Source organism: Trachemys scripta, chromosome 4 (assembly GCF_013100865.1).
Source record: "Trachemys scripta elegans isolate TJP31775 chromosome 4, CAS_Tse_1.0, whole genome shotgun sequence".
Taxonomy (NCBI): Eukaryota; Metazoa; Chordata; order Testudines; family Emydidae; genus Trachemys; species Trachemys scripta.
In genome coordinates, this window is record NC_048301.1 from 103,586,025 (window position 1) to 103,612,089 (window position 26,065).

Consider the following 26,065-nt stretch of genomic DNA (forward strand, 5'->3'; position numbering starts at 1 on the left):
GGCCCAAAACTGGACACAGTACTCCAGATGTGACCTCACCAGTGCCGAATAGAGGGGAATAATCACTTCCCTCGATCTGCTGGCAACGCTCCTAGTAATGCAGCCCAATACGCCGTTAGGCTTCTTGGCAACAAGGGCACACTGCTGACTCATATCCAGCTTCTCATCCACTGTAATCCCCAAGTCCTTTTCTGCAGAACTGCTGCTTAGCCAGTCGGTCCCCAGCCTGTGCATGGGATTCTTCTGTCCTAAGTGAAAGACTCGGCGCTTGTCCTTGTTGAACCTCATGAGATTTCTTTTGGCCCAATCCTCCAATTTGTCTAGGTCATTCTGGAACCTATCCCAACCCTCCAGCATATCTACAGTATGCCGTTGTTGCCAAGAAGGCTAACGGCATTTTGGGCTGTATAAGTAGGGGCATTGCCAGCAGATCGAGGGATATGAGCATTCCCCTCTAGTCGACAATGGTGAGGCCTCATCTGAAGTCCTGTGTCCAGTTTTGGGCCCCACACTACAAGCAGGATGTGGAAAAATTGGAAAGAGTCCAGCAGAGGGCAACAAAAATTATTAGGGAGCTGGAGCACATGACTTATGAGGAGAGGCTGAGGGAACTGGGATTGTTTAGTCTGCAGAAGAGAAGAATGAGGGGGGGATTTGATAGCTGCTTTCAATTACCTGAAAGGGGGTTCCAAAAAGGATGGATTTAGACTATTCTCAGTGGTACCAGATGACAGAACAAGGAGTAATGGTCTCAAGTTGCAGTGGGGGAGGTTTAGGTTGGATATTAGGAAAAACTTTTTCACTAGGAGGGGTGGTGAAGCACTGGAATGGGTTACCTAGGGAGGTGGTGGAATCTCCTTCCTTAGAGGTTTTTAAGGTAGGGTGACCAGATGTCCTAATGTTATAGGGACAGTCCAGATATTTGGGGCTCTTTCATAGGTGCCTATTACCTCCCACCCTCTGTCCCGATTTTTCACACTTGTTATCTGGTCACCCTATTTTAAGGTCAGACTTGACAAAGCCCTGGCTGGGATGATTTAGTTGGGAATTGGTCCTGCTTTGAGCAGGGGGTTGGACTAGATGACCTCCTGAGGTCCCTTCGAACGCCGATATTCTATGATTCTACCTCCCTCCCCCAGTTTAGTGTCATCTGCCAACTTGCTGAGGGTGCAATCCATCCCATCATCCATATCATTAATAAAGAAGTTGAACAAAACTGGCCCTAGGACCGACCCCTGGGGCACTCCACTTGATACCGGCTGCCAACTAGACATTGAGCCATTGATCACTATACGTTGAGCCCAACAATCTAACCAAATTTCTATCCACCTTATAGTCCATTCATCCAGCCCATACTTCTTTAACTTCCGGGCAAGAATACTGTGGGAGACCATATCAAAAGCTTTGCTAAAGTCAAGATAGAGCACGTCCACTGCTATCTGCAGAGCCAGTTATTTCCTCATAGAAGGCAATCAGGTTGCTCAGGCACGACTTGCCCTTGGTGAATCCATGTTGACTGTTCCTGATCACCTTCCTCTCCTCCAAGTGCTTCAAAATGGTTTCCTTGAGGACCTGCTCCATGATTTTTCCAGGGACTGAGGTGAGGCTGACTGGTCTGTAGTTTCCTGGGTTCTCCTTCTTCCCTTTTTTAAAGATGGGCACTATATTTGCCTTTTTCCAATCGTCAGGGAGCTCCCCTGATTGCCACGAGTTTTCAAAAATAATGACCAATGGCTCTGCAATCACATCAGCCAATTCCCTCAGCACCCTTGGATGCATTAGATCTGCTATCACACACCTCTATCAGTTTTGTAATGATACTGAACAGCCAATGCTTGCTGTAGACTGTGTTCCCAATGGAATCCCCTGCAGCCTCCTCATCTTCAGCATCACTAGAAGGGGGTGAAAGATTCCAGTCCGTTTTTCAGAAATCCAGCATGATCTCTGGACCAGAAGCTTTCCAGAAATCCTGCTTCTCTGGAAAAAGAGATGACTGTGGAGTGACTCCAGGCAAGAGCTGTCCCTGTCCCCACCAAACCACAGAGGGGTCCCCTGCAACCACAACCTGTGTCCCCAACCCCACCATGACATGAACTCCTCATAGCACTAATTCCTCCTTCCACCCCATCTACTCTCTCTAAACCCAGGTCCCTACCCCGCCTGGACACCCTTCTCCACGGGGCACTGGCTCCCCCACCCTCCACCCCACATACTCAGACCCCACAGCACACACAGCAAACAGGACACAGGCTCCTCCATCCCATGTAGGCATACCCCACAGCACACACACCCCATGGGGCACTGGCTCCCCTGCCCTCCCTCCGTGTACCTAGACTCCACAGCACACACAATACATGGGGAACAGGCTTTCCCAGCCAACGTACCCAAGCCCCACAGCACACACACCCTATGGGGCACCGGCTCCCCCAGCCCTCCCTGCCCCACATACCCAGACCCCAGAGTGCACACACCTCAAGGAGCACCGGCTCCCCCACCCACCCAGGCAGCCACTGGTCTGAGAGTGCTGGGCTGGGACAGGCAGACTCCACCCATCGCCTGGCGATGCAGAGGTGTGCTGGGCACCCGGAGCAAGTTGCAGTCCACTCCCTCCACCCCTCCTCAGGGGCTCATGCCACTGTGGGGATGGGTGCAGCTTCTGCATCAGCCCCACCTGGCTTCGCTGCTCCATCCCGCGAGTGTGGCTCCTGCCACACGGAGTTCACCTGGCAGCGGGGCCTTATTGAAAAACCTGGGAGGCGGGCGGGCACAAGACCATCCACCTCTAAAGGCCCCTCCTCCAGCCTTATGGGAGGGACCACTGGACCCAGGATCCAAATGAATTCTTGGGACGTCTAAGGAATAATGGGGATGGGAGCAGAGGCCACAGGTTCAGAACTAGGGAATCCAGAGAGCAACACTGAGCAGAGAACCCCAGACAGTGCCCACTGCTCCTCAAGCTGTCTAAGGAGCCAGTGGATGCTGCCCAGAGGAACTTTGCCCGGATGCATGTGTCATAACTATAAAGGGAAGGGTGTAACAGCTGTCCTGTGTACAGTACTATAAAATCCCTCCTGGCCAGAGACTCCAAAATCCTTTTCCCTGTAAAGGGTTAAGAAGCTCAGGTAACCTGGCTGGCATCTGACCCAAAGGACCAATAAGGGGACAAGATACTTTCAGATCTTGGGTGGGGGGGGGGGAGAAAGACTGTTGTTTGTGCTCTTTGTTTGGGAGTCGTTCGCTCTTGGGACCGAGAGGGACCAGACATCAATCCAGGTTCTCCACACTTTCTAAACAAGTCTCTCCTATTTCAAACTTGTAAGTAAAAAGCCAGGCAAGGTGTCTTAGTTTTACTTTGTTTTCTCAACTTGTAAATGTACCTTTTACTAGAGTGTTTATCTTTGTTTGCTGTACTTTGAACCTAAGACTAGAGGGGAGTCCTCTGAGCTCTTTAAGTTTGATTACCCTGTAAAGTTAATTTCCATACTGATTTTACAGAGATGATTTTTACCTTTTTCTTTAATTAAAAGCCTTCTTTTTAAGAACCTGATTGATTTTTCCTTGTTTTTAGATCAAAGGAGGTTGGATCTGTATTCACCAGGAGTTGGTGAAAGGTTTCTCAAGGCTTCCCAGGCATGGGAATTAGCTTTGGGATGGTGGCAGCGGACCAGACCTAAGCTGGTAGTTAAGCTTAGAAGTCTTCATGCAGCCCCCCACATTGTACCCTAAAGTTCAAAGTGGGGATACAGCCTTGACAGCATGAGACCAGGGAGGAGCGGAAATAGGCCCCACAGTCACAGAGCACCTCCTTTGTCTAGCATCCTCCTCCTGGTGTTGTAAATGGCCACTTTGGCCAGTGCCAGGAGGAGGTTGACGAGGAGGTCTCGCAACTTCGTGGGGCCACGGGCAGTATGTGAATATATGAAGAGGGGTGGGGAAAAGTGCAACAAGAACCTCAACAGGTGGTTCTGGAGGAGCCAGAATTGGGGCAGCATCCTGACACATTCGAGATAAGTGTGCGCCAGGTTCTGCCTCATGCTGCAAAAGGGGTAGGTGTCAGGAATGGGGGTGAACCATGCTAGTTACACACCTGTGTTCATGGCTCCATGAAGGAGCCGCCAACCGATATCCCCGGCAGGACGTGGGACAAGGCTGGAATAGAGCCTGGCCCACCAGGGTTCCTCACCATCTACAGGTGGTAAATAGTCCCGCCACTTGGTATCGGGGCGGGACACGAGGGTGAGGAAGTGAAACGTGTGGAGCACGAGTTTGTATAGTTGTTCCCGTAGCGCGGTTCGGAAGCGAACCGGCTGCAGGGCACACAGCCGGGTCGGGGTATAAAGAGGAGGGTGCCGAGGGGCTTGCAGGACAGGGGCCTGATGAAAAGGTCCGGAGGGCCAGGGAGGAGCGGGGAGCACTCTCCCATAGGACCCACTCAATGAAAACCCGAGAGGTGGGCAAGAAGGCTGTCCCCACCTCCTGGAGTATGTGCAGGGGGTCTGAAGGATGGAGATCCCCATGCGCAGACCGAGCACTTGGGGATCCACCCAGTGCCCGCTGTCATAGTCCAGGAAGTGTCCAATTATGGTAGTTTCTGCCAGGACCAGCCTCCAGCACAATGAGGGGGTTGTGTAGCAGGGGCACCGCGAGGAGGTCCACTCCCTTGGTGGCCACAACGGACCTGGTCGCTGAAAGCAGCTTCCAGGTCTGGAGGAGGTAGAGGTGCAGCTCGGAGAGATCTCACTGAAGACCCCTTGATAGGCGTAAAAAGAGCTGCAAGTCGTATCGGAGCCCTCAGAGGCAGCGGATTATTGCAACAGGCTCCCTCGTCCCACGTACCCAGACCCCACAGCGCACACACCCCGCATGGTGCACCGGTTCCGCCACCCTCCACCCCACACACCCCATTGGACACCGGCTGCCCTGCCCCCCACCCCACCCTAGTACCCAGACCCCACGGAGAACCGGCTCCCCCTCACCACCCAAGTAGCTGCTGGTCTGGGAGTGCTGGCCTAGGGCAGGCGGACTCCGTCCATCACCTGGCGAGGTAGAGGCACGGCGCTGGGGGCCTCCCACAGACAGACAGCACCTCAGTCACCCCACAGCGCCCCCTGCAGCCCTGCCCCCCATAGACAGACAGACGCCACAGACGCCCCACCACGCCCCCTGCAGCCCTGCCTCCCACAGACAGCGCCTCAGCCACCCCATAACACCCCCTGCAGCCCTGCCACCACCGACAGACAGCGCTGCAGCCACCCCACAGTGCCCCCTGCAGCTCTGCCTCCCACAGACAGCTCCTCAACCACTTCACAGCACCCCCTGCCTCCAACAAATAATAAGATTTGAGGCCTATTGACTATGCATTTTTACCCTAAAAATTTAGGAAAGGCCCAAAATATTATTTGACCAGCATCATGCTATGAACCCCCTCACTGCATGCTGCAAATTTGTTTGATCTTTGGTTCAAGAGTGGGACTAGGGGCTAATTATAGAGTTGTTGTAGCTCTAGTGCTCCCTGGCTATTAGAGACACAAGGTGGGTGAGGTAATAATGTCTATTGGACCAACTGCTGTTGGGGAAGAGAGACAAGCTTCTGATTTGCACAGAGCTCTTCTTCAGGACTGTTAGGCCGACATGATTTTGAGTTTTTAAGATTCCTCTGTTTTTAAGTGAAGATGTTAGGGCTAAATGCACTACCAGAAAACTATAATGAGACTGCGGTCAGCTGCCTGGTAACTATCCAAAGACTAGGAAGCATACAACCAGAAAACACTGGTTTCATTTTGATTTGGTTTTGTGCTTCTCCTTTCCTTTCTTTTTGACTTCAAGTTGTGAGCATTAAGCCTTTTAAACCCTATAATCTTTCCAAGTTTGTATCAATGTAGATTAACTAGTCCTGAACTTAGTTTTGCCACCCCTGTCTGATGCTGTTTCCCCTCACTCCTGCTCTTTGGCAACAATGGGAAATTTCATCCAGTGATGACTCTGATCCAGCCTTTCTAGCCTGACCTCAGACAGAACTGAGGTTCTACTCACCTGACAACAATAAATATATACTTTTAAAACATAAGCACCATTACTGCTCATTAAAGTGGACCTAGACTCCCAGCACCATGGAAAATGTGTTTTCATCCTTTCATTTAAAATGTTAACTTTCCTCCTGACCTGCCCCCAAAATTTCTATTTTTGCCATGATACCTAAAACTTTGTATGGTGGTTTTTACGCCCCAAACCAATTAGCCAGGTAGGAGGGTCTTATGGTTAGAGGACTGGACTCCATTCCTAGTTCTGCTATAGACTCTCCTGTGAAGTTAGGCAAATCAATTAACATCCCTGTCTGTAATATGGTTATAACAATAACAAGGAGAATTATCATGATGGATCACAATAGTCCAGTAGCCTGTCTCTGACAGTGGCCAGTGCCCGCTGCTTCCAGGAATATGCAACAAATCCAGTAAAGGACAATCATTAAATAATCTGGAAGAATCTTCCAAATCCCAGGCAGTTAAGCGTGACCTTTGGGCCCAAATCATGAAGATTTGTGTGTATATTGCTTTTTATCCTTTCTAATGTAGCTGAGGATATTTGTTCATTCACGGAGAGCTTCAGAAATTTAAGATTTTATTTATTGTGGTTTTGCACAACTGGTAGAAAAATGGAACCACTGTAAAGTATTACAGGCTGCATTAGTAGTTTGTCGGAAGGGCCTTTGGTCTGTAGTGGTTTGGGTCTCCTCCACTTCTGCCCCATGCATTTGCTTCCTGGTCTTGACGCGTGTCTTCTGCTCCTCTGCCACTAATGCCATCCTGCCAACCTTCCCTAGCATCACTGGAAAAAGGAAACAAAGATTATCTTAGATTATTATTAAATCACAATAACTAAATTATTTACTTTTCACTTATCCCCCACAGCTTAATCTCTACTTTTCCATAAAACCGAGGACCCGCACAAATACCTCACCAACAGAAGTTGTTCCATAAAATATATTAGCTCGCCTACCTTGTCACACACAAACACAGACACAAACCTTAGCCTGTCTGTGAATAGCAGGTCATCCCAGAAGTGCATCAGTTGTGAATTAAAAAGCTTTCCCATTACTTGCCTCCACTAAGTTCTACTCACTCCTCAAACTCCTTTGTATCATAGTCATCACGTTCAACAGCAATATTTTAAAATAGTCCTTGTTAGAGGACTACAAGTGAACCTATGATCATGGTATTTCAGCCAAGAAAACTAAGGGCAATATGTACTGGTTCTAGATTAAAGTGAGGTCCTGCAATTATTTAAATTTTAAAAGCCCTCTGGTGAAAACATCGGCCTCCCTGCCCATAGTAATGGGATCTGATATCAGAACATATCCAAATAGGTCAGCTCAGAAATCACCTTTACAACTCAAGAATGGGCATGGTCTTCACACTTAGCCAGTTCAGAGGTTAAATAAAAATGTCCTCACTTCAAACAGGACAATAACTAGTTATGAATTACAATGTACTTCATAGTAATTTGATTGCATAGCTCTTTACTGACATGTAACTTATAATCCAAGTAGAATCCATTACCTAATAACTTCTGCTGCCCATTTACCGCCAGGCCCTCTTCGGGCAGCATCATAATTCCCACGAGCATGGAAATATTTATCTGCATTTTTATAATTTGCCTCCCGCATGTCGCTGTATGCACGCAACATATCCCCAGCGCCTGGAGAAGAGAGAAAGGATTATAGAGACACTGCAAATTTAAAACAAAACTTAGATGTTATTCCATTCTAGTCACTTCACCACTGTGGCTTCCAAGTAAAGTGCTTCTAGAGAAGGCAGAAAGGCTCCTATATACCGCTGAGTAAATACTTGATTTTTTGGTTCAGTGGAAGATCAGAGAAATCCAAAAAAGAGTGTTTAGTTTCAAACCAAAACTGATTTGTTATGGTTTTTCTCATCAAAATGAAAAACCGAAAAAAATTGTTCAGGTTGATTTGAATAGACATTTTTGCAGCAAAATGTCAGAATAGGCCACTGTGAAAATTATTAGTTTTGATTTTTTTTCTAGCCTAAACTATTTGCCAAATTTGACCAAAATTTGCAAAAATTTGCAGTGTCCCCCTGAAATGCATTTTTTGGTCAATTTAATATTTGTCCCTCCAAAAAATTGCCCAACTTTCTTTGGTACCCAGGCCTCCCTTTAGAGATACAGGGATTTACAGCTATTTATGCTTTATTAACTGTAGCTTCCACCAGGTGACATCTTTGGAGGAGGAGATGAAAAGGAGTTCCTTTGAAAAGGATCTCATAAAACCATAGAATCTCCACAAAACTCTGTTGCAGTATCTTTGGGGAATTCTTTAGGGGCAAAGAAACCCTCAAATTTCTCTCAGTGCTTTTCTAAGGGTCACCAGGACAATGGAGTAGAGGTGTGATTCCATGTTAGAAGCATCAGTCTCCTTTAGGGCTTTGTTTACATACAGTTTCTGCATCAATGTAACTAAATCTGTTTAGAAACCAATTTAGTTAACTCACTGACACACTTAAGTCCATTTAAACTAAATCCATTTAAGGCATTTGTAGGAGTGTTTATTCCAGGGTTTTGCAGCAATTTAACTAACAATTTCTAAACTGATTTAGACTGGGGACAATTGGGGACAAACTGATGAGAATCTTTAGGCTACGAGTGTACAATGTGAGAACAAGAAATCTGATTTCATAGACATGAACCTCTACCTACCACTGTAATTTAAAAAAAAAAAAAAAACACCCAACACTTCTTACAAAAAGGGAGAGATCATGGAGTATCAACCTAAAAGTTAAAACATGAGGATATTAGGGTCTAAAAAGTGCAATGGCAAATAGGAGACAATAACTAGAATCAAAGATGATGCTGAGTTGTTTCTTGAGACTAAATAAATCATAATAGTAGAAGACCTGGTGGTCCACTATAATGTGATCCACATCTCCATCCACATACCTCCATGATTGAAAGCATCTCTATTCAGGAAGGGTACTTAAGCACATGCTTAAGATTTCTTAAATAAGGATTGATTTAAGCATGTGCTTAAGTGTTTTTCCTCAGTCAAGACCTAAGGATGTAGTTCTGCAAGATGTTGAATGCCCTCAACTCACCAGACAGGGAATTAGGGAAGTTCAGCACCTTGCAAAAGATGCTCATTCCTGTAGTGCTGAATCAGGACCCAAGTTATTCAGGTTGGGGGGAGGGATAGCTCAGTGGTTTGAGCATTGGCCTGCTAAACCCAGGGTTGCAAGTTCAATCCTTGAGGGGGCCACTTGGGGATCTGGGGCAAAATCAGTACTTGGCCCTGCTAGTGAAGGCAGGGGGCTGGACTTGATGACCTTTCAAGGTCCCTTCCAGTTCTAGGAGAGGGGAGATCTCCATTAATTTATCTGACCCCAGAAACATTTCTGGGAGGGGGAAGGAAAGCTTCTGAAATTATTCAACAAACATTTACAGTATGTTATATTTACTTTACTGGGAACTGGCATACACCTCTCACAAAACTAAGAACTAACAAATAAAAGGTAATCATTAGTTATTAATGCATTTTTATGCCTCCAGATTTTACTAGACCCACTGAGATCCACATCAGGAAGTTGAAACAGTTAAAGTCAGAACATGGTCAGCTGAGTGCACAGGTAGCAGTTAAGCATCTTGCTAAACATTAAATGAACCTTGTCTGGTGAAAATATCTGTTTAATTATAATCCACAGGATTTAGTACAATCTATGGCCCATACCTGCCATCTGATTTGCTCTGGTTCAGCAGCCTTGTGCTTGGACTCCCAATGAGGGACCTAAAACTGCATCTTTTTAAGGGGTCAGAAAAAAATTCTAATGTATCTTCTTGTGAAGAACTGAGTAAATTTCTTATTTACCAGTATTTATCAAAAATTGTTCTAGAGCTCCTGTCTTTGGCTTGGCTTTGGTTTTATTATTTTATTTATTTTATTAATAGCTACACCATGCTCCCTGCACATAACTTTTGAGAACAGTTTGGATGACGAACATGCAGTGAGTAAAAAGCATACCTAGATAAGCATCTCTTATGAATGCTCCAGCATCAGTGAACCAGTTCTGGGAACTGACACACAGTACCAGGGACAACAACAACATGCAGTTGTAGAACTTCATAGTTCACTTATTTAGGCTGTAATAGAAGGAAAGTATATGTCAGAAAACTGGGCAATATTTTAAAGACTCCAGCCATAATGTTCATTCCTCTTATAACCGCTTTAGAGCGGGTACATGGATCAAAAGGATCACACACAATTCAGAAAAGATACCAAAGTGATGATTTCTACTCAGAAAAATGAAATGCTCTCTGCCATCACAGCATCCGTCTCAGAGCTAAGATGTAAATATAGAAGTTTTAGTTTCTGGTTAACAGTTCTATATCATAAAAATCACTTGTTCTAAGACAAAAATTGAATACAAAGCAAGGTAAAATGGTATAAATATGAAGTTTCCATTTAGAATTAAACTTACCGGTGCTGTATTGCAAAGCCCCAGAAAAATGGAGTTCTTTCTGATGAATTCACACAAGAAAAATAGTACTATATTTATAGGAAGCCTTATCTCAAAGAACAAATAGGAAATAATTTACAGAAACATGGCTAAATTCAAATTGGGCAATTCTTTGCTTGTTGAAAGCAAACAAACATTGCTTCTGTTGGGAATTTACTGCAGTAAATTACCTTATTTCTTCTTGAGGCTTCCTGCTTTCAACTGGTCAATGTCTGTATTGTCTCTCTATAGATCCAAAGATTAATTACTTAACCAATGCCTAATATGATGAAATGTCCATCATTTACTGGAAGTTGCAGGCAGTCACTTTTTCTGACTTGCTTCTATTTTTTTTAATTAGTGAAATGAGTAATGCTTTATATGAGATTTTTATGCATTAGTTTTAAGTAATCATCTTGCATGTACCATAAACGCCAAATCAGTTTTATCCTTATATATAATTGTTTCTACAGTGCCTAGCCAATGGGTCCTGGTCCATGACTTTGGCTTCATGAGGCTATGGTAATAGAAATAAATAATAAAACTTAAATTATCAGAGCTGGTCAGAAATGGGATGTCATCTTTGCAGATATTTTCATTTCCCCCCCTTTTAAATTTAGATGGACATTTGTCAAAATTTTGAATTTTGAGTAACATCAACTAGCTTTTATTACCACCACTATGATCTCTAAAGGGAGAAGTTAATTTGTCTGAATAGTGGTTAACTTATTATATAGCTTTGTTGGCAAGATCTAAGCCATAAGCTAGATGCAGTTATATGAAGAGTTACAAAAATATCTTTTAATTCAAAATATTACTTGTGGATTGGAATCATCAGCTCTATCAGTAATTCGGGTTACTTTGTAAAGTGTTATCATTTGTGATCAATAATCTTAACTATCAAAATTTTATTTAAATGGCGTAAATACGGTTTACATTCATCTGTGCATGGGCGATAATATGTAAAACTCTTATTGATTCTAACTGGAAAAATGCAGGTAAATATCTGCTAGTTCAGGTCAGACTTTGCCCTCTAAAGTTTGTAAACTAAACAGCAGATCTTGTAAATGGTCAGTGTGGTTCTTATGGGAATGTAATCTGAATAAAGTCATCATGATCGGGAAGGTATTGTGAAACAGTGCTAAATCAGTCCTGCTCACTAGCCCAACAGAATTCTATGACTTGCAAACACAACAGACCATAGCTGTAGTGTCCATGCTCAATGCCCTGTTGCCCAATCTGGCTTTGAGCTTTCTGGAAGCTTTTGGAAGTGTCTACATTCAACAGTAACAGTCTTGACAGCAAAATGACATATTAGGCTGAATAGTGTAATTTTCCATTAATCTTACTCATTTTATTCCCATGAGCCTCTACATTTTTTTAGACAAACTCCAACTCATCTGGTAAAAAAAGAGAAAGATAACTCCTAGGTAGTGTTATCCTGGATAGAATTTACTACTTGTAGTAACAAAACTGTAGAGATTTAGATGCTCAGTAGTCCCTGAGCTACACCTGCATTTTCCCTTAGATTAACTGAACTTGCTGGACACCACTCATTATAATACATTCGTTTTTCAGACCCTCTACGATCTGCCTACCAGAGACACTGCACATCATCATTTAAAGTAGCGGTGGGTTGTATAGCTGGAGCTCTCCTAACAGTGGTATTTAAGGTTATCTACATGTTTCCTTTAGCCCTCTTTTCATTCACTCAACATTCTGAAAACATTCAAGCTTCTGGACTGAAATTTTACAGGCCTGGTCTCCACCCAAAAGGAATTTTTTTTTTTTTAATTTGAAACAAAATCCATTCAGTACATTTTGTCCTATTATAACAAAAAAGTTTGAAGGGCAAAATGACTGGAGATAAACAATTAACATTTGGTAAGTTAAAAGGAAGTTCCTTGTAACAATACTTTGGATTTGGCAGGCATGCGGGTTTAAGAATCTCACCTTATATTTAAACACTGATTGGTATGATTTTTCAGCGCTTTTTAACTGATGTCCTAAGAACGAGTATGCTGCTGTGGCTAACTTTGCCATGCAGTATGCCAGCATTCGGATCTTCACAGCTAAAATGCAAACAGTACGAAGCAGAGTGCTGGTAATTTACAATATCATGCAGACAGTCATTTAACATTCCTCAATGTTAAAAGCTTCATCTGTTCCATGTATAAAGTTGTCAGTTCAGTAATATCCATAATTCAGTGACATTCAGGGTTGTTCTTACAGAATATGTTTTTCTTTTCTTTTAAAAGCTTAAATTCCATAACTTTCTAAAGTTCTTAAATTTACACAGGCAAAAATAAGATTCCACAGCTGGCTGTTTGCATAGTTGAAAACACTCTCAAATAATGCAATTATAGTATTTCTACAATCTTGTAAGAGGAGCGAAGAGTGATATAGGGCCCTGGCCCTATTAACTGTACATCTTGTGTATAAACTATTTTCACAAACTGCATGTGTGACTTATGGATTGTACACAGGGATATAAGTGTCACACAGGTGTCTAAGGCCATCAGAAAAAATGGCATAATATATAATGTTATCAAAAGTTTGACAAAGTATTTGGGGCGGTGTAGTGATGCATACATGCACAAAAGCAGTGTTAAGGCTGCACATTCAATTTTAACGTTGGCATTTCCTGACTTCAGCATGTTTCAAGGTAGAATCTTTATTGCTCTTACTGGAGTTTTTTAAATGGTGTTTGTGCAGGGAACACACTTGACACTGACATCACATGCACCAGCCGCAGGCTGCATGTACCTCTTGCATATATACAATCTTTTTCATCCACAAATCTCCAAGTGTTTTACATAGGCAGGTAAGTATCTTCAGTTTACAAGTAGAGAAACTGAGGCACAGAGACAATAGATCAAAGGCCATAGCACTCACTGGTAGAACCCAATTCTACTGATTCTCAGCAAGATTGTCTTATCTTTTGAGACCTACCCCACCTCACTGAGATGATATCCAAAAGGCTAGGCTTATTGTGAAAAGTTGGAAGTGAGCCTGGGCATTCCAGTAAGACAGATGATTAGGGTATCTAATGAGGAAAGGTAGTTTCAGTCACAGATCAAGAAAGTCCTTTCAGTTTGTCCAGCAGAAGATGGCTAAGCATCAGAATAAAGTGCTGTTCTCATGCTTGCAGGGTAATACCTCCAGTTAAACCCAAGATTGCCTTGTTTGTGAAACCCCATGATCTAATAAAACCTAATTACGGCTAAAACAGAAGTCAGAGTATTAGCACATCTTCTGAGTCTTAAGAACACCATGCATCCTCCAGAGGAGTCCAGATGCTTTTACTGGATACAGAGTGGCTGGTGATTTTTCTAAGAGAGGGGATATAATGTTCTGGTTCTTTCATGTATAATATTTGACAGTTGAGTCTTTTGTATTTTTTTCTTCTGTTAAACAATGTACAAAAAAGTAAATTCACTTAGGTATTATTGCAACTACACCTCTTTGGGGGTTTGACCAACTTATTTGGATTCTTGTCTTGACATACAAACCTACTATTAAGCCAAGTGACACGATTTCACAAAGAATTAGCCAAAAAGGTTAAACACAAGTGTTAAATGGCTCAGAACGTATCTGGGTGACAGACTTTCCTTTCTTATGCTTGCAGTGTGCAACTGCAGCATTTCTTAGGATGAAGTCACAATGTGGTCACGTATCCTTCACATCTTATTCACATATAAATAAAGAAATCAAGACTAAGTCAGAATCACTTTTCTTTTTATTGAAACCTCTTAAAATTAGTTGAAACCATGAATACAAGTTCATTGTAGGTGCAATAAATTTAAAAAATATTGTATAACTGGTTAATATGAACAGTGCTATGCAAAATGAAAAATAAGCTCTTTGAAAGAAAGTTTGTGATATATTGTAAAAGTCAGCATTGTTAACTCTGCGTTTTAAAATAAAGGTTATTCTGTACTGTGATAGACCCAGGCCAGTTGGGTACAACAAAGTAGTAGAGGCAGATATACTGGCCACTGGATTAGCAGTTTTCTGTTTGCTGACTGACCAGAGCAGGGGCTGCTCTAGATTAATGAGAACACCTGACTCTAATTAACCTGCAAAGAGTCAGGTGAGTCCATTAAGGTAATGTGAACACCTGACTCTAGTTAAGGCCCTTTTGATACTATAAAAGGGCTCATTCCAGCCAGGCTGGGGAGAGTCAGAGGAGAGGAAGTGCAGCTGAAGGGCTGGCTAATGAAGACACCCTCAAACGATCGGTAAGGGAGCCCTAAGGTAAGGGGGAAGAAGGGAGAAGCAGGAGAGCTATAGGGAAGTGGCCCAAGGAAATGTAGCAACTCTGGCAGTGAAAGGTTGGCTGCCAACAGCTGCTACCATTAGGGTCCCTGGGCCGGAACTCAGAGTAGAGGGCAGGCCCGGGTTCCCCCAAACCTGCCACTACAGAAACACCTCCTAGGAAGGGAAGACAGGCCCCTGTCAGGACAGGAGGCTAAACTGTTCTGAAATAAGCCCTAGAGACAACAGAGACTGTGGGAGTTCTCTCACCAACCTCCTTGCTGGCTTATGATGAAAAGGGCTCAGTAGACTGTAACCCTGGCCTTAGGGAGAGAAGGGTTACGTAGAGGGTCACAGGTGAGCCACTGAGGCTAGCATAAACCGCCTAGAAGCGCAGGACCCACGGGGACAAGGTCAGAACTCTGCCACAGTACACAAAGCTTTCAGCTGTTTTTCTATGTCACTTCATCCTCTAAACTGAAAAGATTTCACTAGACTTTTCCCAAAGAGAACTGGTTATGTATTTTCCTGAGACAGATGATTCTTCCACTTATATAGAGCTTTACTTCTTTGAAGTGCTGTATAAAACTGAACCAATTAATTCTAACACCCACATGAGGTAGAAGTGCTCTCATTTTAGAGGTAGGGAAACAGGCACTGAAAGGTAAAATGATTTGTTCTAGGCCTCATGGCATATCAATACCAAAGTTAGGACGACAGAAGAGTACCTGACTTCCAGGGCCAGTTCTAGGCACCAGCATTCCAAGCATGTGCTTGGGGCGGCACTTCTCAAGAGGCGGCATTCCGGTCCTTTGGGGGCGGTACTCCATTTTTTGGGGGGGTTTTGCTTCAGTGGCAGCACTCCAATTTTGTGTGGGTTGTTTTTTTTCTTTTTTTGCGCTTCGGCAGCGGCAAAAAACCTGGAGCCGGCCCTGCTGACTTCCAATCCTTTTTACACCTATAATAAATAAGACCATGGGGTGCCTGAAGAGATAAGATGGCACATTTGTCCTGTTTCCAAACTTCAGCTGAAAATCTCAACCCCAGGAAATACGGAAGCTGAAAGAGGACGTTTTGTTGGCTTTTCACAGACAGGAATCTTAAGGTATGAAATACCTGCCACTGGGTCTATTTCTGTAGACATTTATTCCCACACGAGAAGAGTTATGAAATGCTCCACCACAAGGGAATGACTTGTTCTCGCAATTGAGACAAAGGTTACCCATCCAACTGCAGTTTTATATATCAGACCAAACTTTACAGATAAAACTTACATTGACGAAAAAATAATTAAATTTTAAATAAAATAAAATCATTAATTTGGAATGCAGCGAACAATGGAGACAAAACTATATACATAAAACATATAAAGGCTCTTATTTTAAAGGGATACTGTCAAATAAATTTACTCACAAAATGTTGGTATAGGAGAAAAAAATGACATTTTTTATAGGGAGTTAGTTCTTTGGGGTTTGACCACTGCCTAGATATTACAGCATTGTGCTAGTGAATAAGGCTCTAAATTGAAATGAGTTAAAACCAAATCTCACTAGTCTGTTTTCACTATCTAAGCTCTAGGAAGTTCAGCGTAAACAGAATAGGTATAAAGCTATTTTTTGCAAATGATTACATAAAATTGGGTGTTTTAAATATTCAGTTTTAATAATCTAATGCTTATCTTAACAGAGGTAAAGGTTTTTAAAAAATTATTCTTAACTTGACAGCATCCCTTTAAAATACTTTTTAAAAGGCAATTTTAGATAAAGGTATGCAGTTGCATCATTTCATCCAAAAAGATCAAAAATCAGTTATGAAATACTGACATCTAAAGATATGTTGATTTGTGTGCTAACTCATCTGAAGATGACCTCGTGACAGATTCATACAATTTACGAATGCTGTGTTTACAGTTCTTTCCAGTGGTCTATTAACAAATGAGTATTTCAAAGATTTAATGCATGTTTCAACACTATGCAATCAATATCCCATAACATCATTTTACATAGCTCTTAAGATAAAGATGTAGCTATTCCAAGAAATAAATCAAAAAAGTATATATTCTATACAATTAAGGAAAAATCTGCATTCTTGCATGCGTTCACTGCAGCTATTGGCAAAAGTGAATGTCAGATGGGAAAACAGTTTGGGTGAGTCTTGATGTTTACCAGCAGGGGCTGCTCATGCTGGCAATATACACAGAATTAGTCCTTTTGAAATTTACATCTTAACCAACCTACAGAAAAGTTGCTGAAGGCAAAATGCACTATTTTTCAAACCTAATTTAATGTTCAAAGGACTGTACTTTTAACCAACTGTTTTAATTCATTCAGAGTTATTATCAAATTCATTCATCACTTTTAATCCTATTGTAAAAAAACAAATCTGTTAGGACATTTGTGGTCTTAATTTCAACATAAACATTGGAGTATTTCACTCTAACAATTTCTGAATCCTGTTTTAGAAGCATGTTAAAATATTTAGGAAGAGCTGTAGAAGAGAACCCAATTCAGGTGCTATTTTCATGCAGTGTGGCTGAATACATTATTGTGTGGACAAGAGTTTGTTTCTTAGAGGTGATGAAACTTAAGAGGCAATTTAATGCAGAATATGCACAGTACACAACTTCATTTCAGTGTTTCCTGGCATATTTACTATGCCTGCTGAGACCACAGAAAACGGTCACACCTTTCCAGCATGGACTGTATCAGGGCTCTACAGACAAAAGAGAAAAAAAATAATCAAACATATTAGTTTTACTAATTTGCTGGACACTAGCTTTTAGAAAGAGTTTAAACTGGTTGATGCAGTGATAAATATGATTCAGTTTCAGAGAGCCCTATCATGCCCCTGCCTTTAAAGATTTTTCCCTAACCTGAATAGACAACATGAGTGGCAAACTGTAAATAATAGAAAATAGATAGCAGGGTTTTTTATTTTATTGTATTTTTTTATTTAAGGCTTGTATTTAGGGCTTCCTAGATTCCAGTCCTTCACTCTTGCTTGTAACCACCCCTCAGGATTGATGTAACATACAACAGGACCTTTTCAAGTGCCATCTTCTACAACTTAATTCACTTAATTCCAAAAACTTTTACATTTTTCCATGCATGCTTTTTTTTAAGGGAGTTAAACAGCGTATCTGCGAGTGAACTACTTCGACAGCAACAGCTGCAGTGTAAGTAGACTCCCCAATTCCAAATACTGTAATGTCTCTTTGCACTATTACAGCATTTATGGAGCACCCATCAGAGCAGTCTAGGTCTAGGAGGATGCAGAATTCTTCAGCAGTGGACATTTGATAGTTTAGTCATTTATTCTCTCTCTTCTCTCCCCCCCCCCCTTTTTTTTTTTGAAACATTTATTCTGAATATATTTTCTGATAAAACATTTTTCATTTGTAAGCTATATGTCTCAAATATACCTCTTAAATTGGGGACAGAAGTATTTTCAGGTAGTTTTACCACTCTTTAAACTCTTGTAGCTGAAGTCTGAAGTGTTTTCACTTTTTTAAATTTAATGAAAGAAAACTATGGCCACACACACACACACACACACACGTCTTACCTTTGCCTTTTTTCAGCAATTCTCAGTATTTCGCAGATCCTGGTAAATCTCTCAGACAATTCCGCTGTCAAATCACATTCCTGCAGTACTGGCAAGGCACGATCTGGGCCAATTACCTTAGCCAACAAAAGAGCTACATTTTCAACAGTAATGCAGTTTGACCAATTAGTGCTACCATTGCCGATAGTATTCCCATTCTGTGTACCATGACAGTGGAAATCAGTGCTGTGACTTTGTGCAAGATGGAGAAGGAACTTCCATTCTTCCACAGTCTCTGGAATTGAGCCTAAATGCAAAATTAAATGACTGGCTGCAGTTATCTGTGAGGAAAAAGCATGTAGCAAACCTAATTTTACATCTATTTGCATTTAAAAGGAGCTAGTTTTCTAGAGTCAATATTCTACATTCATATCTTAGTTAAATGGCTTAAAATGCATTTTACTTTTTAAGATTAAGTTAGATAAGTTTATGGAGGGAATGGTTTAATGGTAAAACATAGTAGCCAAGGAAAACCAAGCAATGGTACGTAAATAGCATAATGGCCAACAAGGGTCAGGCTAGAGACTCTTGCCTACATGCTCGGGGTATTACTGATCGCCATATTTGGGGTCGGGAAGGAATTTTCCTCCAGGGTAGATTGGCTGAGCCTCTGGAGGTTTTTCGCCTTCCTCCGCAGCATGGGGCAGGGATCGCTAGCAGGAGGGTCTCTGCCGATTGAAGTCACTAAAACACAGGATTGGGGACTTCAACGGCAGAGTCCAGGGAAGGGTCTTGTGGCCTGCAGCATGCAGGGGGTCAGACCAGATGATCATAATGGTCCCTTCTGACCTTAAAGTCTATGAGTCTATGAGTTGCACAAAACTGTTAAATTTTCAAGTGTATTGGAGCTAATTGTTAGGACTGAGGGATACTGAGCAATAAAAACAGCTTTCATAGCCATTGCTGTGATTTTTGGATTAAAAAATTCCTTTGTGTCTTTTTAGGATACTGTAGATTTTCACTGCAATTCTGCCATCTTATACAGAAACTTGCTCACTATAGCCTAGAAAAACCACTAGATAGCGCTAGTGAATTAGCTGATTCTCCAAGGTACTGGGCAACAAAAATTCAGAGGGAAAACTGAAGCCAAAAAATCTGATTAAAATGTCAAGAGATTTGAACCACTCAAAACAAGACTGTTTTTTAAACACTGCTGTTTTGTTGGAAGACAAGAATTAAACTACAGTGTCACTATTTATACACTCAATTATATTTATGCAGTACAATATACTACATTGTGTTACAAAATGCCGAGTGATCTTGCTATACCAGTGCTTAAAAAAATACATCATTCAACTCTCGATAAATGCTTCTCTATACTTAATCGGTAATCAATATAGATCATGTATTATACTGGTGTGCTCAAGGGTTAGGATTCACTAACCATGTTCTCCATCCAACAGGTTCATATCATCCAAATGAACAATATTAGTAAAGGCTTCTATTCTTCTATCCAGTTCCAAACAGAGAGAGAGATATCCAGGCCAGAAGCTTAAAAAAAGAGATTGAAGATTTCCAGAATCAAATACATATCTGCTTTAAACTAAAGTCATGGGTAATGAAATGCTGATTTAGCAAACTCCTCAGTAAGAGCAAACAACCCCAAATATTAGGAATAACCTGGCCATTTCAATGTGGCAAAACATAGGTCATGCTGTAAGTCCCCAGAATTGTCAGTTTATTGAATAAACTAGAGCCGGCCTTTTGTCAACCACCACCCTCACAAAAGTCAGAAGTGCTCAATGATAAACACATCTAGGTCCCATATTGCAGTGAGGGGTTTTTTTGTGTATGATAGTGGGAAAGGGTCAAGCGGAAAACAACCATCATATGCAGTTCTTACCTCCATAAGGAAAAGAAGGGAAGTCATTAGGGAAATAAGGAAGTGGAGGTCATTAGGAACAGAGGGAATGTCTTTATGCATACAAGAGGTCCATGAAGTCTGGTGAGTAAATTTGTCTCTGCTAAAGCAGGTTAAATATGGGAGAGGTATTATGTAATTATGAAGGTACAACCCTTGTAACTTGCTTTGGGGTTATTTCCTTGGTCACATTTTAGGTCAATAACATTTGTTGGGAGTAAACAGAGCTTAACACATAATGGTGTAGAACATGTTATAACATGACTTTGTTGCTTCTTTGCTACAAAGCAAGGTAATACTGCAGAGGTAAGGTTTACATTGACTATTTATAACCTAAACATAATGGCACTTTTAATTAAAGCCAGCCATAAAATACTTCATTTAAATAAATGTAGTTGACAGTACACTGGCAGGAAACATATTGGCTTTCATTTGTATATTCAGTGGGCCAAGATACTAACTAAGCCAGTTTCAAGAATAATCATAATTTTTCAGTAAACTACAACGTTTCCAACTTACCCATATGACTTGCAGATGTCAGCCATCTTCTCTTTTGTTACAAAATCAGCTGGGAGTTTAATCAGAAGCAAAATCAGTTGGCTATAGCCCCAGGTAAACAAATGTGAATGTGGTCTGGGAAGACAGTTTAATTCACAAGTTAAATGTTAGCAGTCTCATGACTCTAAAAAACGATTTTTTATCAGGAGGCCAAATAGATGAAAGGGATTGTTTCATCTTTCACATGAAGTTTTGACAATATTAATTCAAAGAGCAGTGTGTCCAGCTATCGTCTTGACAGAGTCGCTTAAAATGAGATTTTCCCTGTGATTAGAGAGGGACAGAAAAAAGTTAATGTGGCCTTTTTGTGTACCAGCATCCATGTTAGGAGGCACGTGCACAGCTCAGGAAATGGCATTTTTTATACTTTAACTGAACCAGTAAGGTAATTTTACACATTTTAAAAAAATGTGTTCCCCAGAAACACACTGAAAATTATTCTTCAAAACAAAGTGGCAGCTTCTTAAGAGAGATATGTATTTATAGTGGTTAAAGAGATCATTCCTGCCTGGATTATGAAGATAGGAAAGTTGTTTAATTCTTTGGTTGCTGCTGTTAAACATCTTGAGGTACATGAGGTACCCTAGAGTGAAATTCAACCTACCGCAGAAGGGTAAGGCAAGACTATGCCTCACTTACAGACCTGTGCTTAATTGAAGGCTTTATGGGGATTCTCTCCATTGGGGTGAATTTCACCCTCTAGGGAAATGAAATTACTCTGAGGTAGCCAGCTCCATCATGGAACACATAGCAAGTCTGGACAACTACGTCTAGTTTGCGCAGTGCAATTAAATATACATGATTTACTACCTTACCTAGGGTTTCCTTCAGCATCCACCGTATTTGTTCTTTGTGGCGCATCATGGGAAACTGCCAAACACAGCCAATCCAGTCGCAATGCTTCAGGATTAAGAAGAGACTGAAGCAGGGACGACCTATAAAAGAGTGGGAAAATCCACGGGTTTTAAATGGACCGAATATGGAAGTGTGATAAACTTTGTATATATACTACTATTTAAAAATACTCATGATCAGTGCACTGGAAAGATGATTTCTAGACAAGTTGTGTCCTTTAATCTTCAGAAATATTACAGAATACATCCATATTTGAATTTTAGATATTGAAGTGTTGCCCATTTCTAGTTTGGGTTAATTTGATAGTTTACAGTATAATAAAACAGTAAGTCATTAAAGAGTTGTTACAAAAATCTCGATAAAATAGAATCTGCTTTGTAATGACGTGACGGGAAGAGATGGGTGCACAGAAATTAACTGGCAAAACAAAAGGTTATTTCATGTTAAGTTCCACTCTATTTTTAATGAGCAACCAAAGTAGCATTACATTAAAAAAAAAACACCACACAGCTGCATGATATCCAGTCTTTTCATTACGTAACCATTTCCCAACAAGAAAAAAAGGCATACAGTATATATGCAGCCCCTTTACCTTTCATCTTCTGGCTTTGATTTAACAAGGCTGTCTAAATATGCTAAAAAGTGGGCAGGGTGATGTCTACAAAGCTGCATGATGTCAGAGGGCAAGATTGATGGGTAGAATTTGATCAAGGGCCTTACAGCTGTTTCCCCAAACTTTTTATAGAGCCTGCACAAACAAAAAAACATCTTTAATGCCAAATCACAGCAAGATTGCCACTTTGATAAGAAAATACAACCCTATTTCAAGATTCTAATTTATTTACCAGCATGTTTCAAGTTCCTCTGCTTGAACACTGCTAACACTAGAACTATCATTGCAAAAAAAGTCTCACAAAACATTGAAGAGGCTAGTGGGAATACAAATCCAGAGTAAGGCAAACGGAAGTGAATTGACAGTCTGAAATTTGTCATATTAACGAACATGAAAAAAAGAAAATCATGCACTACAGACCTTTGAGCATGTGCCAATAACAGAGGACTATCCCAGGGCCCCAAGTCATTTAACAGTTTTAATATTTTCAACATATCTCCATTTTCCATTGCCAAAGTCACTGGACTAGCGTGAGTCAGTTCTGAAACACAAAACATTGTAAATGTTTTAAGTTTTTATTTTTTTTCAACTCAGCTAGTTTAAAAAATAATTAAAGAAGAGAAAAATTTCCTTTATTCTTCCAAAGTCCCCATCATGGAAATGTATCTCTAGCCTGCAATGGAAGCAAGTGAGTAAGTCACACTTAAGCTGTGTGTTTGGCTTTGATTGAATTACCATCAATAGTGTTATGGCAAATTTAACATTATTAAATTGATTTTTTTGTTAGGGAATTTTTTTTATATAAAAACTTCAAGATAAAGTTTACCGCTTCTTCTTCCCTTTAAGATTTAAGGCAACTTACTTTCTACTATATAAAGTTACATAACCCATATGAAATTTCAAGACATATGCTTCATGTGTACAGAACAGACCAACCTCAATTTATTTTCAACACCAACTGTTAATGAACCACAAGTTCAATTTAAAGCTTAAATTACCAACAAAGGACATTATTAAATTCATAGGAAGCAAACTGGGCACGTAAGCCCTGATCTTGTGAAGCCTCACATCCTTAACTGCATGCATATAAGCAGTACCACTCAAATCAATGCAAGGATGCAATTAATACTTTTCTACTCTAAACTTTGCTTAAGCCAACATGGAACAGATTTCTGCATGCCCAAACATAGTCCTCCATCCAGCAAAGAACTTAAGCATGTGCTTAACTTTCTATGCTGAATCAGGGTTCTATCAATTGGTTGCCTTGAAGACCTGTCTATAAAGGTTTTGTTTCAGTTTTAGAAGTTGCATATAGCGGACCAAATTCTGTTCCGAGTTACATCCAGGAAGCCTCATTCATTGGGATTGCAAAGGTATGAGAAAGGGCAGAAGGGACTTCTGGCGAAGGAAAGGATGCCTGCGGTGATCAACTGCATGCCAATATGGGGAATGCTTTTCCAATTCACTAATGATCTTCATAAATGTGCTGTTGTCCAAGCTTTGGAAACAAGCTGAAATATTTGAGCATACTTGTGCCTACTTTGCCACTGAGGATGCTGAAACTCTTTTCCTAATTTTAGCTTTATATGTTAAATAATTGAAATTATTTGAGTTCAACAGCACCACGTTTTTTCAAGTTCTCTTTCAACACATTTGATTCATATCACTACCGTGTTCAGCTAACTGAAGTTGTACTATATATTAACTTGTTTAGAAATAATGTCACTGTAGTAACTAAACAAGAAGCATTTTCCCCTAGAAGTCACTGGTTCTTATTAACTTAGTTTTGTTTACTAAAAAAACTAAAGAGCACTTGTTTCAGAGGTGATTCAGAAAGGAATGTCCTCTCAGGCTGGATTTTTTCCAGATCAAAAACCTAAAACTTAGCTTCAATTGGTTTAAAAGTGAAAACAAAAAGCCACCACAATCATTACCTTTCAATCCTCCAATGTAAGTTTCCCAAACACTGGGACTGCTAGTGTAATTGATTGTAATACATCGCTTCAGTCTTTTTAAATCCAAGAGAAAGAAATAGTCCTTTATGAACCGACAAGCCAAGACCCATGACACTGTTAGCTGTAAATCCTGTTCAGCACTTTCTTTCGCATTCCCATTCTCGCAAGAAAACACATTTAATTCAAAACATAATGTTGTCAACTCTACTAGGTCCTTTTGAATATCGCGTGCTATGAGACATGGAGGATACACTTGAAAAACATGGTCTGAGGTTCCCTTTGAATTGGCATCGTTTTCACATACTTCTCTGCCAAAATGAGCTTCGCTAGTTTGATCCTGTCCAGTATTTCCTTGCAAGGCATCTGTCTGTCCTTTGCCTACATGATCTTCACTGTGTTGATCTGGTTCAATATTTTCTTCTAAAACCTCACTCTGTTCTTCAGCAAGCAGATTCTTATCTTTCTTAATGGATAAGCAGTCATCTGAAATGGAAGGTTCTTTGAAACCAAATGTTTCTTCCAGATACAAAAACCACTCCTGCAAAACTCCTCTCAAGCACTGTGGTTCTAACAAAACCAGTGGATCTTGCAGTTTGTTTCTGTAAAACAAAGTGGAAATGCGTTGCACTTGCTATTTAATAAATAGCTAAGAGTTGCCAGAGCTGATTATACATATCAAATGGACAACTCAACCGTTAGTGTATTCCTAGATCAGGGGTGGGCAAACTTTTTGGCCTGAGGGCCACATTGAGGTTGTGCAATTGTATGGAGGGCCGGGTAGGAAAGTCTGTGTCTCCCCCAACAGGCTGGTCCCCGCCCCTTATCTGCCCCCTCCCATTTGCCGCTCCCTGACCGCCTGCCTCAGAACCCCCAACCCATCCAACCCCCACTCGCGCCTTGTCCCCTGACTGACTCCTCCCGGGACCCCCGCCCCTAACTGCCCCCTAGAACTCCACCCCCTATCCAACCTCCCTTCTCCCTGTCCCCTGACTGCCCTGACCCCTATCCACACCCCCGCCCCGACAGGCCCACCGGGACTCCCACACCTATCCAACCCCCCTGCTCCCTGTCCCCTGACTGCCCCGACCCCTGACAGCCCCCCCCGGGACTCTCACCCCCTATCCAACTGCCCTCTGCTCCTCATCCGCTGACCACCCCGTCCCAGGATCCCCTGCCCTTAACTGCCCCCCAGGATCCCAGCCCCCTGCTCCCTGTCCCCCGACTGCCCTCCCGATCCCTAGCCACATCCCCACCCCCCGGGACACCCACCCCCAACCCTCCCTGTTCCCCAACCCCTGACCACCCCCAGAACCTCCGCCCCAACCAACCGCCCCCTCCCCCCGACTGCCCCCCAGGAATCCCCACTCCCTTACCCAACCCCCCGCTCCCCGCCCCCTTACCAGCAGCAGGAGCTCGCAGCCGCGCCACCCAGCCAGAGCTAACTGCGCTCCGCACACTGCCCAGCAGGAGTAGCGGGCCAGAGCATGGCCCGCACGGCAGAGGGTCTGTGGGGGAGGAGCCGGGGACTAGACTCCCCAGCAGGGAGCTCAAGGGCAGGGTAGGACAGTCCCACGGGCCTGATGTGGCCCATGGGCCGTAGTTTGCCCACGTCTGTCTTGATATCGGTCATACCAATGCTGTTTTCCTGACTAGTAAGGACAGTAGGAAAGTCACTATATAATTTCCCCAAGTATGCTTTTGGGGATCTCACCTCCAAATGATTCACGTAGCTTGCTAGGCAACCATCCAAGTCTACCTCTAATGCTACAGTCCTCTTTTTCTCAGCAAAACTCACAATGAAGTTATATTTTTAATGGAAAAAGGCCACTATTCAAGTAAGGACTTTCAGATAGCCCAG

At 41.9% G+C, this 26,065-nt stretch overlaps 2 protein-coding genes across 5 annotated transcripts in view; both read right to left on the reverse strand.

The window, feature by feature from the left end:
* Positions 1 to 6,601: 6,601 nt before the first annotated feature.
* On the reverse strand, positions 6,602 to 10,641 carry LOC117877265 (serum amyloid A protein-like). Its single transcript, XM_034770211.1, has 4 exons — positions 10,488 to 10,641; positions 10,031 to 10,149; positions 7,557 to 7,695; positions 6,602 to 6,825 (listed from the first exon to the last, which is right to left on the reverse strand). Exons 2-4 carry the CDS (start codon positions 10,131 to 10,133, stop codon positions 6,684 to 6,686), a joined length of 384 nt encoding a protein of 127 aa, XP_034626102.1. The 5' UTR covers positions 10,134 to 10,149; positions 10,488 to 10,641; the 3' UTR covers positions 6,602 to 6,683.
* A 4,321-nt stretch (positions 10,642 to 14,962) lies between these two features.
* The window catches only part of HPS5 (HPS5 biogenesis of lysosomal organelles complex 2 subunit 2), a 43,877-nt gene continuing 32,774 nt past the window's right edge, over positions 14,963 to 26,065 (reverse strand). For all 4 annotated transcript variants that reach the window (XM_034770217.1, XM_034770215.1, XM_034770213.1 and 1 more), the window contains exons 16-23: positions 24,187 to 24,806; positions 22,673 to 22,793; positions 22,232 to 22,387; positions 21,600 to 21,719; positions 20,746 to 20,859; positions 19,750 to 19,856; positions 18,327 to 18,612; positions 14,963 to 17,474 (exon numbers count right to left, since the gene is read on the reverse strand). In XM_034770217.1, coding sequence (XP_034626108.1) covers positions 17,414 to 17,474; positions 18,327 to 18,612; positions 19,750 to 19,856; positions 20,746 to 20,859; positions 21,600 to 21,719; positions 22,232 to 22,387; positions 22,673 to 22,793; positions 24,187 to 24,806 — 1,585 coding nt within the window. In that variant the 3' untranslated portion in view covers positions 14,963 to 17,413. The remainder of the gene's footprint in view (positions 17,475 to 18,326; positions 18,613 to 19,749; positions 19,857 to 20,745; positions 20,860 to 21,599; positions 21,720 to 22,231; positions 22,388 to 22,672; positions 22,794 to 24,186; positions 24,807 to 26,065) is intronic.